A 19,099-nucleotide genomic window follows, 5' to 3' on the forward strand; every position below is an offset into this window, starting at 1 on the left:
TTCGATATAACGTGGTTTCACCTATAACGCAGTAAGATTTTTTTGGCTCCCGAGGACAGCGTTATATCGGGGTAGAGGTGTACTGCTAGTTTCTAATACAATGAGCACCACTAAAGGGCTCACAAACTATTAAAAGGGATACTGCCCTATTCCTGTATACTACAGGAGGACTAGAAAATTTACCGAAAAAAGGAGGGAAACTGTCTCCAAGAGAAAGTTCTAGACTTCAGCAAAGGCACTTGCTCCTCACCAAACCACAAAAGTTAGTAGTGGCTGAAGCAGAGGAAACTAGTATAGAGAACTTTTCAGTAATCCATCTACTCCTAGAAGAAATTCATACAGGAAGCCTACAGTGCAGGCAAAAATTACTGCTATCTATTAAAACTTCAGTGTCTCAGCTGAAATATTTACTGCAAGAATTGTAGAGACTGAAGAGTCATTCTCTCTGTAGTTGACTTTTAAAGTATCTGCCTGAAGAGATTTTCAAGTGATTACAGTATTTTGATAATAAAATTAAAAGACCTGAGAAACAGAACGTGATGCTCAAACAATAAAGATTACACATGAAGCTGAAGGCAAAAACATGATTGAATTTGTAACCAACCTGATTAACAAAGTGATGGGGGAAATAACTTTCACAAATTGGAAGAGGCAAGATTATGTAGATGTCTTCAGCGAAAATTCAAGGGTAAGAGCACATATCATAATACAAAACTAAGATTTCAGGAATAGAAAAACATTCTTGCACAAGCTAGGAAAGGATGGAAAATTCATCTGTGAAGAAGCATGCTTCCTTTATCTTCCCAGACATGAATTCTGAGACCAGCAAGGAAAGAAGGGAATTCAGAGAGGTATTATATGCCCTGGGAGAGAAATGGCTACAAACTGCTCTTTATTTCCAGAAAACTTTAATTAGGATAGCAATACAACTGAAGAAGAAAAAATTAAAATTGTTGCATCATATTTAACATACTTAGGTAAGAATATTTCTTTAACAGAGTAAATTGTATACATTGGATTTCACCTTTGCTGGACAAAATACTTTAAAAAATGAAACCAGCCTCTGTATTTTTGAGTAGGAAATAATCAACCAGATACACAATCAGGTACAGAGGTGGCCTGAAAGCTGTTCTTTCTTATATCTGACTGCCTATTGTTCCAAGTATTTGTTCCAGTAACAGGAACCAGCTGGGTGTGGCGGCTCCCCAGCCAAACCCTCTACTTCAGATAAAAGAGAGGGGTGTAGTAAAGAATCCATTGTCCTAGCCCTGCACCACCTGGAGATTACCTTATGCAAGGGAGTAAATCCTCAAATAATCAATTTAGATGACTTTCCTGCTGCTTTTCACTACCAGAGTGGGGACCAGAATCTGCCCTGATGTGTTAAAAAGGTGTACATCTACTCTGCAAAAAAAAAAACACCAAAAAACCTGCGGCAGCGAGTCTCGAACCTGGATCAATTGACTCGGGTTTGCGGGAGACTTGGTTACAGGGCTAACAATAGAGTAGAAATTCAGGCTTGGGCTAGAGCCCGTGCTCTGAAACCTCCCTCCCCACCCCCACTCCCAAGGTCTCCACCCCTGGGACTGTATTGCTGTCATTTCCTGTTTCAAATCATCCCATGTTATTTATCTCCTTTCCAAATTAATTCTGTGTTTATTCACTTTCTTTGGGTCTACTTCTCATAAGCAAATTTCTGCATATTCTTTTTTCTTGTGAAATTGTGTGCCTCACAAGACAGTGTAAATCAGAAAAGGTGCCAATAAAGCAAGAATGGACTCTAGAAGTCTCACAATATGTCACCAATGAAGAATTGACTTATAGCTTGAAGTTTAACAGTTTTCCAAAAAAAATGTTTTTATGATTGCAATGGTGCACCGTGGTATAAAATAAGCGATTCCTTTCACTGTACTCACGTTAGCCCTGGTCCTGCAATGTGATCTGCTAGCGTCCTTTCATGAGAAAATTATTGTCCAGGCTCTTTCTCACCACTTCAGTTGAAGTGCCTTGTTCTCACTCTTTGATCACTTCAGTTCTCTGACAGACCAGACTGAACACTTTTTTTTTTCTTCCACTTCCACATTCAGTTTCAAATCTTGCAAGGATTAATGGAGCAACAAAATTAGAAATTACAGAATAGAAAGCATATCCTTTCATAGTCTACATAAAAAGCAAATGCATAATCATATAGTCATTCTCTTTCTTTTTCAGAAATATTTTTGGCAGGCACAAAATGCAGATGAATAGCTTAAAAAGAAAACATTTTTCTGTGTTGCAGCATTATAGTTAGCAGAAAGTGTCTGCAGGTGCTCACGCAGAGATTCAGGTACAAGAACAAAAACCATTCTGGGGTTTTTGGTTAGTTGCAATCCAATGGTATTATCCTTCAAAATTCTGAAAGGTTGCAAACAGGGTTTAAAATAATAGGTCTGATATAACAATATATATAGGAGGTCAGACTAGATGATTTAATTGTTCTTTCTGGCTTTAAACCTTGTTGTAAAGACTCTGGATGAAAGAAAGTTTGCCCTGAGTTCTAACCATATACCATTATTAGGGAACCCAAATCTATCTATTATATATGGTAGATTAATAATATCTGATAGGTATTTCAAGTACTTCCCATATACTTTAATGGTTTTGTTGCCCTTATTTTTTCTGCTAATACTTTTTTTAATAACTATAGTTTTCCATATTACTGTGGCACTGCCTGTGTAATTATACATATGATCTTCTTTTGTGTGACAAAATCATTAATGTGGTGGCTATATAGTGGAATGTGGAATGATTTGGACTTGGGAACAGAATGAAGACTGCTTCTTCCTTTCTAAAGAAAACAAACGTACTAAGCTAGGGGAAACTTCTATTTTCTGTAGAGGTAGCCATGGAGTTCTCTATACCATTTCTGAAACTCCATTACTTCATTTTTACTATTACACATCCACTTCCTTATGTTGATTTGCATTTTCAGACTTTTCAAGCTGCCCTCCTGTTATGTTTACAATTTTTGTTTTTCCCCCTTTGATATTGTATTTTTATCACTAATTTTTTTTTAGTCTTCTGTAATATACTTTTTATTAAATACCTTAAGAGACAAGGTAGGTGAGGTATCTTTTATTGGACTAACTTATCTTGGTAGAAGGGGCAAGCTTTCAAACTACAGAGAGCTCTTCTTCACATCTGTAGATGTGATGGATGATCTAAAGTCTGCCAGTAATTCACGCTTGATGGTATAAGAAATTAATATAAAAAAATTAAAAAGCGTCACAAAGATAGCTTTAGAGGTGACTCTTCTTACATTTTTTTTATTAATTTGTCTTACCATAAAAATGAATTATTGGCAGACCATAGATCACTCCTAGAGAGAAAACTAGGTTACACAAAAGAAAATTACTGATTTGGGCCCCAGTATTGCCAAGAGATACATCTGTGCTGAGTTTTCTGACTTCATTCAGCTTTGCGTGGGTGGAAGGATCTTCCCATGCAGATCCCTTTGCAGGATCAAACAACTTAGTATAAAAGTGCCCAATGGAGTGCTCATTAAGGACAGTTCTGAGATAGAACTGAGAATTTGAAAATTTTATTAATGCTTTCAACACTAGGCTTGCCTGGCATAGCGGGGGGAGGAAATTGTTTTGATTTATTTTTTAGAGTTTGATCCCACCCTTCGGTTATGAAAGATCTTTAAGGATACCTAATAAAGGTTCTGTGTTTAAGACATAAATTATATCAATTTTCTTTCTTCATAAAGTAATAATTTTTGTACCATCTTTAGGTTCTAAAAGGGGAAATGTATTGAGGGAAAACAGATCTATTGTGTATGAAAACCAAAGGAGCAACATTTTTTTTCAGATCTCTCTAAGGCTACACAGGCTCAACAAAAAATTGACGTTTCTTCAGAATGAATTTGCTCAACTGGGTTTCTCTGCATCTACAGGAGGCCCCACAAATTGAAACTGCATAAAGATTAAGAAACCTATTTATTTCTAATTATAACGAAATTAAGGCTTTTCCATCTCTGAGGAGCAACCATGATGTGCCTTCTTAAAATGGTGAAAAAAGATATCAAAACTTATCATTGCCTAACTTTTTGAATGGGATCTTGTTTGTTGTTTTTACTAGCATAAAAGTTATGTTGAATATTCATTACCCAACTATAATTTAGGTTTAATTTTAATTTTTTTCAAACTTGGAGAATTTAGATTTCCCCCCATTGGTTGTGTGTGTGTGTGTGTGTGTGTGTGTGTGTGTGTGTGTATAGATATATATCAAAGAAGCTTTAAGATTTCAAGTCCCTGTTCAATGTAGAGATCTGCTAAGCACAGGCCTGGGCCGAGCCCCATTGAAGTTGGGTCTTCCCCAGTGGATCCTGTTGTAGGATTAAGGGCCTTAATCTTTTCATCTTCGCTATATCAAAATAGCTATCAATAAATGACATAAAATGAGGACAAGTTTAGTGTATTGTCATAACTACTTTTGAAATGATATTTTTCACATCATTTTCTGCCAAGACAAAATTCTACTTTCAGGTGACTGCAGAGATCTAGACTGATGGTCTGCTCCCATTATGTGTGTGAAATTCCATTGACATCAGTGGGAGTTTTACACATGGAGATAGTGCATCTCAAACTTATTTTGCTCTATGTGGATCTAAGAGGTTGATTTCACCTTTAAAAGTGAATCTCTTTGTATTCTTCTTCCTTGAAGTTCTGAAATTTCCCATTTAAACACTGTACCAGCTATAGGTCCAGAGGAAACAAGCCCTCTCTTGCTAGCACTGTATCGCTTAATGGCTTGTGGTGTGGGGTTTTTTTTTTTTTTTTCTTTTTTTGTTGTTTTGGTTGGTTGTGTGTGTTTTGTTTGTATTGTTACCAGTTTTTATCGTTTAACAGCATTTTATGGACTCTGCTGCCGTGAAGACATTGTTGACTTTGTAGGATTTCATTTACTCTCTCAAACAATCAGCTTCTGTTGAGCAGCCAAAGAACAGCTTGTTTGATTAATGATCATTTTTATCTTTTAAAAGGATCCTTCCCGACCATTGGGGTGAAGTCTCTTTCGAGATTCCTGAGCGCGGGCTTTTTAAATAGCATCCCGGCCCCACATCCAGTCTCTCGGGGCGGATCTTTGCCCCCTGGCATTTCCTCTGGTAGGTATTTCAGGTGAAGTTTCCACCAACCCTTACTGGGAGAACAGCACCAAAATCTGTTAGTGGTAGAATAGAGAGGTTAATATCTGTCTCGATGAATAACATCTATCCATTAACCAGACTGCTAGTACAGGAACTGACCATATATATATAGGAGAGACTGTAACAGGAGGAGGGAAACAGCCATAGCTAAGTGGTTAACTGAAATATAAAATGAGAACTGCCAATGTTCTCTTAACAAGCATTGCATGAAACGCACTTATGTAAATAGAAAATATAACTTAGAAATGGCTCTTGAAATGTCAGATTTGCTCTGTCTCTGAATGTCTGAATGTTTTCCATGAAAGTTTCCATTTTCCCGCTAACAGGCAAAAAATTAGAACAAGTAGAAATTAATTATGCACTGAAATAAAAAATTGGAAAAGCAACTAACTTTGAACTCTGGTTGTATATATGCTTTAACGTGCATTTTTTAAAAATATAGGTAAAAGTAGTTTGGGTTTCATAGAATCATAGAATATCAGGGTTGGAAGGGACCTCAGGAAGCCACCTAGTCCAACCCCCTGCTCAAAGCAGGACCAATCCCCAACTAAATCATCCCAGCTAGGGATGTACCTTCAGGGACAATGGAGGTGAAAAAGGAAGCATAGTGTAGTAATGAGATCCACAACACAGTGAATGGGCTAATGTCAGGCTGAAGGGTGGGAACAAAAATAATCTGTAGGAGTAGGCTGGTCTAGATACTGGGCTGAGGCAGGGAAAAGTGATAAATCAAGGTGCTCCTTTTCTCCGGAAGGGGAATGCAGGTTATCTGTCTTCATCTGGAATCGTGGAAGATACTTTTTATTTGCTAGTTTTATTGCCAGGTAAGTTAATAAGTTTCACATAATTAATTTAATAGACATCTATATTAAAATATGTCTAAAAGCAGAATTCAAAATCTATTGCTTTCCACACTGCACATTTCAATATAGAATGAATTTCTTTCTGTCTTAATTTCTTACTTCTTCCCTTTTTAGTAGGAAAATGGCAGCCTCCTTGAAAAATGTTTTATCTTTTTATGAACTACAGTTTTTTCTATTTTTACAAAAATCTAGTTAATTCCTAAAATACTCTGGATTTTCTCTTTAAGGCAGGAAAGGTTGTCTAGTGGTTAGAGCAGTGTAATGAATTCTGCCCTGGATTCCCTCTGCCAATTGAGGAGAGAAGTCACCTAACTTTTCTGTACCTCAATTTACTTATGCATAACATAGAGATAGTTACAGGCCAGGGGGTCACTATTAATCATTGGTTTCCTTCATTCTCTAAATAGGAAGTAACAGGTAGTTTTGATACTTTCTCTGATAACTGTTGGTAAATGTAGGCCACTGTATTAACCTCACAGGTGGTGCTGGCAGACAATGGTTGTAAACACTTTGAGATCTTCTAATGAACTGTGCTATTCAGAGTGGTTCTTAAATAATTTTAAAGAGCTATGACTGGTTCCAGCAATATTCCCTACTTTGAGTATCACATATAGTATCATATAGTATTACTGACCCTCATTGCTGACATCCTACTATATTTGTTACCCTGGCCCACTTATTTGTCTCATCTACCTATTTTGTCTTCTTTTGTTTTTTGTTTGTTTACTTGCTTGCTTTTGATTGTAAGTATTTGTGGGCAAGGACTTTCATTTTCTATATTTTTGTACTGCTCCAAGCACTACAATGGGATCCTGACCTAGCTGGCCTATAGGTGCTAATATAACATAATGGGCTTAATAATAATGAGTAAAGGGAATATGACAGACTGTAGAATATTTGAAAAGAGAAGAAACTGTAAGTGCAACTATTATATACAATTTATTGTAATATAGCTAATAAATCACTTTCCATTTTGGCAATAGCAGCAAGTGAAGGAAAGGCATCCCATCAGCATATTGTCAAACTGCCTCATTTTATAGAGGTTGGAGGGTTGTCAGTCTGTAGAAGAGCTGACAGCTCCAGTGATTAATCCAGTGGCAGTCTACATGCATTTTGTTGAAGGGAGGAACTAAGTGCACTTTTGGCTGGGGAGGAGGAGAGGAGTTCCAATATTAAGGTAAAGAAATGCACACTAGCAGTCTTAAGTCTGCATTGTACAATGTCATGCAATAATTATGATTATGATGAAGGTATTTTAGCGTTTATAGTTTGATTAGATTAAACTGATTTTGAAGCCATTCAGTTGATACATATTTTTTTCTTTCATGCCATGAGTACAGTGCAAAGTTAAGGTTGTTTAGGTGGTGTAACTGTAAATTTCTTACCTTAATACATTTTGGATTTCTTCTAAGCGTAACCTTAATTCTGAATTGTCTGGGTTAATGCTTGGTTTGGGATAATTATAACATCCCTGTAATGTTTTTACCTTTAAGTCATGAAATCACATTTCATTTTAAGAGAAGATTCACAAATACACCAAAGCAGCCAGAGAGCACTGTCCAATTACGCTGCTTTGTATTGCTAAAAAAGTGTGAAGCAGCCAGAGTATATTGGTGAATTTATCCCTTAACTTGCAGTTCTCTTCCTGATTTTGGAGGGTTATGTTGGTGAGACTGGTGCTTTATGAGGGGAGCGCCCCCGAGTCCCAATTCTCTGTGCATTAAGAGGTCCTCCTGCCTCAGTGCACAGTGGAGCCAAGGCAGAAGTAGCGAATGCCTACTGAATCTTTAAAGAGAAGTGACAGTTGAGCAAATAATGTACTAACCAGAATAATGTATTCTTGACACTTGTTCATTCTTCCCCATACCCCTGAATCATTACAACCACTAGAATAATGCATGCAAATTAGCTATAGAGCAAGTTTAGTGATTGGTTGTTACCTCTGATGTCACAATGGTCCCTCTTCAGTTACCTAAGGTGTTGAGCTGAGCCTTTATAACAAACATATCTAATTGCTAATAACTTAGTTTAATTACAACCTATTTAATTCAAATATAACCCATGCATAAGATTTCCATGAAATTTTAACTATATGGAAAGTTCGAAGCATCTATGTTATTCTGTTGAGGTCATTTGGGACAAAGATGACTGACAGATGTTAAATTTCTTAAAGTTAATTACAAGCCAAGACTTTTAACTCAAACTTATTAAATTTACTTGTAAATTATCAGAAAACTAATTCTGTAGTCAGAGTAAGTGCTCTTAAATTTGAGGAGGATACATTGTACCTTTCATAGAAAATGAAGTGGTTGGATCCTTGCTTTAGGTGGAAAATAAAACTCAACTTTTAAATCTGGAATAATTATCAGAGCTTCCATAATGAGCACCTAGAAAATAGGTTGTTAAGGAAGTTGTGTCAAAAGTGTTTTAGAGTAAAATGAAACTAATAATTGACTTTTCTCTTTCACTGAACATAAAATGTTGCCTTTTACCATTGCACCGATGCGTCATATTCAGTTTTGTAGAATTTGGTATTTGGCTTTGCATCCCTTGGGAATTCCATTATGTCACAGGAATCCCCACCTGACCAACTTCAAGCCTAGCTTGTGGTGCAGGGGTGCTGCAAAGAAGCCCCTTCTCAGCTGATTATCTGGCCCTCTGTATTGAGTGAGACTTGTCAAAACTCTTGACTTGCTTCCAAAATGCAAATCTCGTTGCATTTTAAAGACTAGACATAGCTATTCTGATGGAATAGTGCTTGCATTTGAAGGCCTAATTAAAATTCTTTCACTGCTTGCTAGCACTTTTATTTGGGAAGCATTGTTTACACTAGTCTTGAAAATACCTACTGTTATTTACAAAATCAAGTCCTTTTCTCACAATACCTTCCTTGACTTGACTATCAGTTATGTCACTAACGATTTCGACTCCTTTTAGTCCATCTCCTAACAGTTCAAATTCATGTGACTCAGCCTTACGTAGGTCTCACCTGGTAGCTGGTTTCATGTAAAGACAGTGTATCTTTCTCAAGTGACATTCGTGTGTAGATCAAAGTATTCTTGAAAGACTTGAAAGCCTTTGTCTAACAATTTGTAGTCCTCTCATCCTCCTACTGGAAAGATTTGTGCATTCACCATCTTTGATTTTTCCTCTGTGCCACTTGCTTGCAGGAAAATTTGGAAGTGCTGTATCCACCTCCTCAAGTTCTCACTCTTCCATACATGAGCGCTGTAAGAGACTTCAGTTTATTTCTTGGCCCTAGTTACATGTAGGGTTACCATTCATCCGGATTCCCCCGGACATGTCCAGCTTTTTGAGCTAAAAATAGCGTCTGGGGGAAATTTTTAAATGTCTGGACTTCCTCTCCACCTCCCCCCCCCCCCCGCATGCAGAGTGCGCGCGGCTAACAGGGCAGCCGGCCGGATGGCTCCGACAGCCAGAGAGAGACCCTCCTCCCCCCTGCAGCAGAGCTCACTCCCTCCCTCCCTGCATTCGCTGCCCAGCGTGCCGGGACGAGTGGCTCAGGCAGTTCCTGAGCAAGTTCACAGAGACGTTAGGCGAAGAAAGCCCAACAACAAGGGGGCCAGGGGGTCGGAGAAGGGGCAGGGAAGTTCTGGAGGGGGCAGTCAAGAGACGGGGGGGTCGGGAGTTCGGGAGGGGCTTTCTGGGGGTGGGGGTGTGGATAAGGTTTTGGGCAGTCAGGGTACAGGTAGGGAGTAGGGTCCTGGGGGGTAGTTGGGGGGGGGGTCTTAGGAGGGGGCAGTCAGGGGACAAGAGGCAGGGAGGCTTAGGTAGGGGGTGGAGTCCTGGGGGGCAGTTAGGGGCAGGGGTCCCAGGAGGGGGCAGTCAGGGGACAAGGAGTGGGGGGAGGGTTGGGGGATCTGAGGGGGGGAAGTGGGAGGGGCAGAGGCGGGGCCAGGGCAGGACGGGGGCGGGGCTCCTCCCATCCTCTTGTTTGCTTGCTGAAATATGGTAACCCTAGTTACATGGGTCAGGGTTATATATGTCTACACCCCGTCACATGACAGGAAATAGTGTGTATTGGCTAGTTACACCCATATTCTCAGTTTCCCTACTTTCATCATTGGAGACTTAAAAGACAGATGGCTGATCCTGCTGCTATAGAGTGGAGAAAGACAGATAACATTGTCAGTGTCTTCCCTCATAGCTGGTCTCCAGATTCTTCTCTGATAGTAATGAGTGAAGATGTAAGTCAGGAGGAGAGACTATGACAGGATCCTTGTTTAGCAGCCAGAACCACTACTTGGTGTCCAAATTAAATGGGAAGAGGTGAGAGTAGGACTTTCAGCCCCAGAAAATCTGGCTGAAGCCCCCTGGAGTAGGTCCTATGGCATGACCTGTACAGCCTCTGGTGTGGGGGGTGAGGCAGAAATTATGTTTTATCTTTTTTCTATGTGCTGTACAAACAATAGCTAATTAATCCTCCCAGCCCCTATGTTAGGCAAGTATTCAACCATTTTACAGCTAAGGAAAGTAGAAGCATTGAGGCTAAACAGCATTTGCTCTCATGAGCCTCAAAAATTATTTATGTTCAGGAAACAAATGAGATTGCATTTTCCTAGAGTCAATCAAATAGAGCCAATGAAAAATAATCCAAAACAGCACTAAAGCTGAAGGAAAGCTAGAAGTGATACTGGGCAGTAAGTTAGATACAAGTTTGGAATGAATAATGGCAACAGTACTGTCCCAAACAAAGGAGATTACACAAAAGAGATGATGCCTGTGGGGTGTTTGACAGGCTGACTGTCTAAAACAAAGTTTGCCTGGTACCTACTGTGGTGTCCACATTTATTAGAGAGCCTCTTAAATAAAATCAAATGTAAGAATCAGATATTAAATCAGATGAGCAATGTCATTGTTCCTCAAAATTAATATTTTATGATAATTTCCATATGCACCTGAATGAATGAGCCCATTATTCTTGATACTGTATAAACTGACAATTGAGAGTAAAATTGTATTGACAATCCCTTATTGAACAAAACTACTCAACAAAAACCATCAGGAAGCAATTATTCATAGTGAAATTCAACTATAAAGTTGTGGTACCAATATTGAGAAAAATAACCATTTAATTCCCCTCACTCCATCTCCTACCGCACCTTAATGCATTTTCCCTACTTTGGGTTACAGTAGCTAGAGTGTGTGCATTTTTGTTAATTGAAAAAATGTAATATCTTTCTCGATTAGTAATAAATTGATAACTGAAGATGCAGAATGCAACAAAACCTGCCTTCTAATAAATGTACTCTTCAGAATGCCCTAGTGAAATGCTGTATCCAATTTATGAACAGACACAATGTAATTTTTCTGGCATAAACAGTTAATATACTGTACAATCCTTACGTGTCCCATTTTACGGGGTGGGGTGAGAGGGGAGGTAGAGGTCCAATGTGGGAGTATACAAGGAGCTGTCCATTAGCTAAAGGATGAATTTTTGCTAATTCGTCCCTTTGCTGCAAGGTAACTTCAGAAGAGCAAATCATTGTTAATGCTGCTGCATGCATTTTTTCAGGGCCCCTTAGTCTAAAATTGGGATTAAACTGTGTGTGGGAGGGGAACAACAATTCTGCTGGAGACTTGCATCTCTACACTGGCTGTAAGCACGTCATCTAAAACCCATTGAAGTCAATGTAAATACTCCCATTGACTTCAGTGAGACCAAGGTCTAAGTGGATTATCAGGGTGCAGGAACATTTTCTGTGACATTCAGCACCATTTTTAGACAAATGTCAGAACATTTTTGACAAAAATAATTTGTATTAACTGGGTTCAGGGATAATGGAGGCAAGATTACAATTCCGCACAAAGGGAAGTATAAGCAGATCTTGTTTGGGGGGAGGACACTTACACATCCAGCTCCATTGGTAAATGAGTTATGCAGCATTTAATTGTGATGTTCATGATGGGGGGGGGATCTTAATGGATCTCTTTCATCTCTAATATAAAGATTAAGGATGTGAAAATTGCTTTACAAGAATAGCTAGTTCAAATGTACACACATCTCCCAACTAAACCAATACGTAACCTTTATTTAGATCTCAGTCCCTTTTAGTGAAGGCCTCTAACACTTTTACTGACTCAGCATAGCTGAAGTTCCCTCCCCATTCACAATAAGGCTTTTTGTTTCCTTTCTAACACATAGCTCTTTCCTGTTCACTAGCTTCCTTCCTTTCATAAGATCTTCCATATGTTCTGTCTTTCTGCTTCCAATGACAATCTCTCCACCTAGTGTTACCAACAGGCACAATTTTATCACGAATCTCACAATATTTGGTGTTTTTTCTTAAATTCCAGTTCCTAGAATTATTGGATTATAGGAGACTCTCTTAATTTTAATTACAAAATTAAATTAAATTTCTAGCCCTCATGGTTGTAGAGAACTTGAAAATCTAATCCGCTTAAGGCTCCAACCCAGAGGAGAAATAAAAGAAACCCAGATTTATTTTTAAAATCTCATGATTTTAAGTCAATCCCACAATTTTGGGGGCCCCGACTCATGATTTTAGTATAGACAATATCACTTACCTCACAACTGAAGACACAATTATGGGTTTCAGAAGTGTCCATAGTCTTTCTGCTTCGCCCCAACTGCTTCTGAATTGCAAATGCACGTGCTCTTCATCCACAGAAAGCAAAAAGAGATTCATAGGCAATGAGAGGAAGATGCTGGCTCAACAACTTTGGATAGTTTCAGATATGAAACCAAACTTCACTTAACCTTTTGAACATTTACCTATAATTAGTAAAGCAGTAATCATCAGCACAGTAATCCTTTGTCTCTGTAGGCAGTGATAATTGCATCTGTTTTTTGGTCAGTGTGCGTGAGGGAGGAAACAAGCAACACAAGTGCTGTCAAAATGATAAATGAAAAATATATAAACAATATTTTGAAATGCGGGGTATACGAGATAAACAGGACGTGCCCAGGAATTATGTGACAGATAACCTAAGCTTTCACTGACCTTTCACGGAATGACGGAAGTAACAGTCTGACAAGGTTGAGCACTTCTTGGGGTATTTCTAAGGGCATAGAAACATGCTTTCCTGCAGCAATTGGTTTTCCTTAAACTTCTGAAACCCATAATTTTGAAAAAAGTTTTGTTTTGTTTTTAATTTAATGCACCTAATTTCCCTGGCCACAGATACTATGTGAATTTGTATAATGTTTCTATTTCCTCTTACATCCTGCTAAGTAGCTCTTATGTATTATGGAGTATTGAATATTGATGAAGCATAGGAGCCTTTGATATGCAGATATCATTTTGTTTAAACTCCATGACATACTGTGAGGTCAATAGAGCAAGTGACCGCTTATGCAGTGAGACTTCGTTTGGGGACAGAAATCATGTTTTCTCACTTTGGAATGTCCCTTGCCCTTCACACAGGAGAGTGTATAGTGGTATGAACATCAAAAGCATTACGACAGCAGCTTTCAGGGGTGAAATGTCAGCATTAGATTAAATAAGTAAATTGTACTGAAATGTAGTTATACTAAGGCTGCGTGAACTGGCCCTAATCTAACAGAGCTAAATGCTTTATCCATCCATTGAATTAAGCCCAAAGTGAACCTGTTATTAATTTAGTTAACAGTTTTCCTTTGTTCCTTGGCACGAGGGCCAGACTGTGGAAACTGCAACTCCCAAGTTCTGTTCTTGTCTCTGCCACTGGACCCATCTTGTCTGTTGCTTTGCGCCACTCCACTGGTGGAAAGTATCCTAAAGCCAATGTAGGATCAGTCAATGGAACAGAGCTGACAAAATGGCACTAGGGTAGATGGCCAAGGCTTCACTGCATGCCAGTAATCACTGGCAGCTCTAATGGTCCATTGAGCAATTGTCAGCTGGTATAATTTAGAGCAGGCTCTAGGCTGCTCCAGTTACCGCAGAGGCCCGGCCTGGCACACAGCCTTCATGGGATCAAGGGAGCACAAAGATGATCTAAAGCCACTTGAGAACAAACTTCCTCCTGGCTGGGCTGTGTGTTCTTCTGCCACAGCTGAGGTTCTGGGTCACTGACATCTTGGGCAAGTCACTTAAACTTTGTCTGCTGACCCAGACATAACATGGATTTACTTATCGTTTCACGGGGCTCTTAAGGCTTACTGTTTGGAAAGCAATTTGAGGTCCTCAGATGAGAGTTGTCATAGGAGTACACAGAATAATTATTAGTAGTCAGCCCACATGCTAATTTCTATAGTCACTTTATAAAAGCACTGAAAGTTGTTCCCCCTTCATGTATGTTTGAAGTGTGTTAAAGCATGCATGGTCAGCTAGACACACCTACAGACCATTGAACTGCCAAGTGTTTATATTTTGAATGTATATTTTGGAGGTTTACCTATTGGAAATGAGCTGAGTAAGATAAATAAGACTGCTGCGAGGCAGAATTTGGCTTTTTTTGCATCAGATATGTAATGTTGATGAGTCTGTCGAAAAGGCAGTAACACAATATTGACCCCAACAAGGCAGACCTTGAAGGAATGTAAAATTAGTTAAAAGAAAACTGTCTGGAAAGCTAAAATGAAAATTAACAGTAAAAATCAAAATTTGACCAGAAGATTTATCAAACTCGTACAGCCTAACTATAGAAAAAAGTTGCCACTTGCTTTCCCTCTACTACTGCATTCTCTTTGCTGCCACAAATGGAATGGATAGCGGGGATGGAATGGATCAGGAAAAAGGAGAAACTATAAACATGGAAACAGCTTTCCCCAAAATATTCCCCCAATCCTGCAGAATCCCCTTTGTCAGAAAACCAGATGATTTGCATCTGGGACTGGAGAGGTGGCAGGCCAGAGGAGACAGGGAACATTTTAAAGCATTGTCCTTTTCTCAGCCTTGCAGGGATTCACCTCCTAAATCAGGATTATTTTAAAGAATGTTCCTCATCCATGATGTGAAACCCCTATGGCTGGTGCAGTGGGAACACCTGGGTTTATGGCACCTTTGGATGTTTCCTGACATAGAGGGAGGTGAGGACATGGGGAGGCTAAGAAGCAGTTTGGAGGTACAAGGCCAACATATAGATGATCCTGGCCTCCATGGTATGTCTACATTGCAATTAAACACCCACGTCTAGCCCATGTCAGCTGTCTCAGGCTTGCAGGGCTCAGGCTGTAAAACTGTGGTGTAGACTTCAGGCTCAGGCTGCAGCCTGAGCTCTGGGACCCCAGGAAGATGGAAGGTCTCAGAGCTCAGGCTCCAGCCCAAGCCCGAATGTCTAACCTGCAGTTTTACAGCCCGAGCCCTGCAAGCCTGAGTCAGCTGACATGGGCTAGACGTGGGTGTTTAATTGTAGTGTAGACATGGATTTCCCTAGGACTGGGGGCTCAGCCAATGGAGAACTGGGAATTTTAAAACTGCTATATCCCCCTTGGTCCCCAACAGGAGAATGCGAGGAAGACCCTCTGAGTGCATATTTAAGGTTCCCAGTAGTTTTAAATTAAAAACACATGCCTATGTCACAGAGTAATTAGTGATAGCAATGCCATTTCTATTCTGTTTGTAAGTCTTATGTGGTGCTCCTCTTCCCACTGAAGTCTTCAGAAGGAACAGGACTGGGCATTTCATTGAACAAACTGCAGCTATATAGGAGGGATACACAGGGCACTATAGTAAACTGTCAGAGACCACAAGGCTTTTAAAAATAAGCTGGGAAGGAGAAAGCTTGGAAAAGGTGTGAAAAGAACAAACTGGAAGGCCAAGATGTAGTGAATGAAAATTTGCAGAAAAACACTTCAAAGAATAATATGTAATTTTTCAAATACTGTGTAGACACAATAAACTATGGTCATTTAGGAATGGCAGCTCTGGGCCATTAGAGAGAGAGAGAGGGATAGTATTCAGCAAATAATGTTCTTCCATGTACTGTACATTTCTGTTATTTATTTGCCAAGGATGTATATGCCCAGCTCTGAGTGTCATTCATTAACTACTGTATATTATTCAAATGGTAGTGTTTATGCTGGCCTAGCGCAGCTCCTAGTGGCCAGGGAGTTTGGGTGAGCTTCTCCACATTCTGCATGTCCATCCTTTCAGGGTATGTGGAATACAAATTTCAGTTTGGGATCATCTCTAATTTAAAACAATTAGTATGAATACAATTATTTGTGGTAAATTCATCATTTGATTTGCACAGAAGTTGTTTTGGTTGGTTTTTGAGTTAATAATGTAAAATTTGACTGGTTGTGCAGCTGCTTTTCTGCATCATTGGTTTTTGGGTTTGGGGGTTTTTTTTGGTTTGCTGGGGTTTTTTAAAGTCTCTTGGGAAAATATTTATTCCCTGGAATCTGTTCTCCCATTGATATACATCACTACAGTAACTTCCATTACCAGTAATAGCAGTTATGCATCTAGAAAGATAGAGTAATAGACTCTGCCAATACGTGTAACTAGAGATGGGGTTTTGAGCCCTGAACAATTACATGAGGAAAGTGGGGAGTTTCCTGTGAGCATTTTTAAATTCTAAAAGAGCTAATCCTAATTAGAAGCAGGTCTGTGCATTTACTAAATTAGAGCCACTTTCTAGCTTCAATGGGAGACGTATGGATGTAATCCAAACCCAGAATATGGCCCGTAAGTGGGAGGATACCAGATAAAAGTATGAACTCTGATTTGCAGAGATGACCTGAAGATATTTTCATGTAAATTACAGAGACCATGTCTTATAACCCTCAATATTTATATAGGTAGACTAATAAATATCCTGTTTACTTTAACAGTTTTATTCCCATGGCAGATATTAAAGATTTCCTTGTAAATAAAGACTGTAGAGATTAACATGTACTAAATGTATTCTTTTTTGGAGGATTAATCTTACATAAAAATTCATTAAAGTGGGCTTTGCTGCATTATTTAAAATGACAACAGGAGACAACAAGCTGAATATTTTGTCATTGATATGACACTTTATAGTCTCATCCTTATTCATCAGTCTATCATTCAATTAAATTACATACTATCAAAATCCTATGTTATGGAGAAAATTAGAAGGAAAATTAAAAATAAATATGAATTGTAAATGCATCTGGTATTTAAAGTTACACTACAATGTATGGCAGATATTTCTGCTTTCTCGCTTTTACAAAGAATAAAATCCTGAATTAATTAATAAATGCAAAATACAAAAAAATGTAATGTATGCCCTGACGTGGCAAGGCATCAATCAAGGATGTTTTAGCAACTTGTGCTGCTCTGATCTGCATTGAAAGTCCTGCAAAGTAACAGCCAAATGGAGGCAGCAGGTAGTATTGCCAGATGAGGATTCAGTTTTGAGGAGCAACCTAAGGAATCCAACTTCCTTGTGCAATTAAATATTGTGACCAGGACTGTCACTTAAGTGACATATTGAATGGGAAGAGCAGACTGGATTGCTATGAGGCCCCACATGAACCAATCACTAAAGCAGCTTTAATACTTTCGATTCACGCTTGCAATTAGACTGCAAGTGCTACACACACATTGAAAAGAGAAAAAGTGAGATACAATATCAGGGAAAGGGAGGACCCCCAAGAATGACAGGTCTGGAGTTGCTTGTGATCTTCCTGGAGTTTCGGGCCTTGTAGGCAACAGAATAAAAAAGTCTAGCATCTGCAATTTCAATTGTCATTTAAAAAAAAAAATATATATATATATATAAGGGCAGCACCCAAAGACCAATCACCATCAGAGCCCTATTGTGCCAGGTGCTGTACAACTAGAAGAGGGTACAGTTCCTGCCTGAAGAACTTCTCATCTGAAGAGACAAAGAACAGATACTGTGTACCTTTATGAAGCTAAATAAGTAATAGTTACTTTGTTTGGACTGTAAAGTCTTTGGGGCAGGAGCAGTGTCTTCCCATGTGTGTACATCATTCAGCATGATGGGACCTCAAAGTGCTACTGTAAAATAAATAGCAATGTATGCTGTCTCACACCTAAAGAGAGAGAAATGTCTACTACATGGGTTCTCAACCTTTTCCTGTACAGAAGACTTCCCTCTGTCTAGCCAGGAACCTTGTTCTGTTTAGCATTCTAGAAAGGGCAGGGTGGTTCTAATCACCTGATATCTGACCACAACCCCCCTGGAAGTGAGGAGTTTCATGCTGAGAGCCCCAGGTTTAGTAATTAGTGCACAGAAGTGGAGTCAGGTGTTGAGGATTCAGTCACTGGTTCTGTTACTGACACTATGTGAGTGGAAGAAGTAATTTAACCCCTCTATACTTGAGTTTCCATATCTGTAAAACTGCAATAATCCCTGCCTCACTGAGTGATTTGAGACTTAATTGATCATTTGTAAAGTGCTTTGAGTTTATTGTATGAAACGTGCTGTATAAGTTCAGCTATCAATACTAATAGAAGTTACGATTTTTTTTAAATAACAAGTGTAAACTGGAAATTCTGTGGAAAGGCTGTTAATGACTTCCATAAGGACTATTTCTGATTATAATAGGACCATTAGAATCTGATATTTGATGACATCTTTACATTGTCCTCCTTCCCATAGCTTTAAGTATCTAACAGTAATCCAGACATTTCTGATCTATCTTATACTCAAAAGACAAACATTATGCTAGTTCAAACATTTCATAATATCACTTGTCAAAATCAAGTCTGGAGTACAGTTTTGAATATTTTATTGACCATCACCAGCTGTCTGTTAAGCTTGGGGCCAGTATCTTACATTTGTAATGGTTTTGTCAGGCACTACAGTACAATAGGAAATAATATCCTGACTTTATAAGGATCTCTAAGAAAAGATTATTTGAGGTGGCAGTGTTAGATCCAGATTAGGGTTTGATCTTGAGGCCAAATCATGTCTAGAATTTGGGGTCTTAGTCGATGGTTCCAACATCTTGCAAGCTTTTCAAGAGATGGCAACATTCTCATGATCATCTGTTCTCACAAGATGACCAAAATTTTGGACTGAATGACTAAGAAAATTGCTGTTTTCACAAGACTTTGGCTGCATAAGATCAATAAACTAGCCCCCCTCTGATTTTGGATATGACCATGAAATCAAAGGTATATGGACTGATTAGGCT

The 19,099-nt window shown here is 38.9% G+C and overlaps 1 protein-coding gene and 1 long non-coding RNA gene across 8 annotated transcripts in view; one reads left to right on the forward strand and one right to left on the reverse strand.

Annotated features, from left to right (window-relative positions):
- Nucleotides 1-19,099, forward strand: part of EPHA6 (EPH receptor A6) — an 875,247-nt gene that overhangs the window by 730,495 nt on the left and 125,653 nt on the right. For 3 of the 6 annotated variants that reach the window (XM_065589211.1, XM_005283660.5, XM_005283661.5), the window contains one exon: nt 5,027-5,149. The exons of the other annotated variants lie outside the window; for them this stretch is intronic. In XM_065589211.1, coding sequence (XP_065445283.1) covers nt 5,027-5,149 — 123 coding nt within the window. The remainder of the gene's footprint in view (nt 1-5,026; nt 5,150-19,099) is intronic. 6 annotated transcript variants of the gene reach the window in all.
- Nucleotides 880-12,894, reverse strand: LOC112059289 (uncharacterized). 2 transcript variants are annotated; one of them, XR_006175325.2, is made up of 3 exons: nt 12,604-12,894; nt 9,044-9,282; nt 880-2,095 (listed from the first exon to the last, which is right to left on the reverse strand). It is a non-coding gene; the product is annotated as an uncharacterized LOC112059289 (long non-coding RNA). The 2 variants fall into 2 exon arrangements; XR_002888553.3 differs by lacking the exon at nt 880-2,095 and adding an exon at nt 4,779-5,205.

Source organism: Chrysemys picta, chromosome 1 (genome assembly GCF_011386835.1).
Source record: "Chrysemys picta bellii isolate R12L10 chromosome 1, ASM1138683v2, whole genome shotgun sequence".
NCBI classification, from domain to species: Eukaryota; Metazoa; Chordata; order Testudines; family Emydidae; genus Chrysemys; species Chrysemys picta.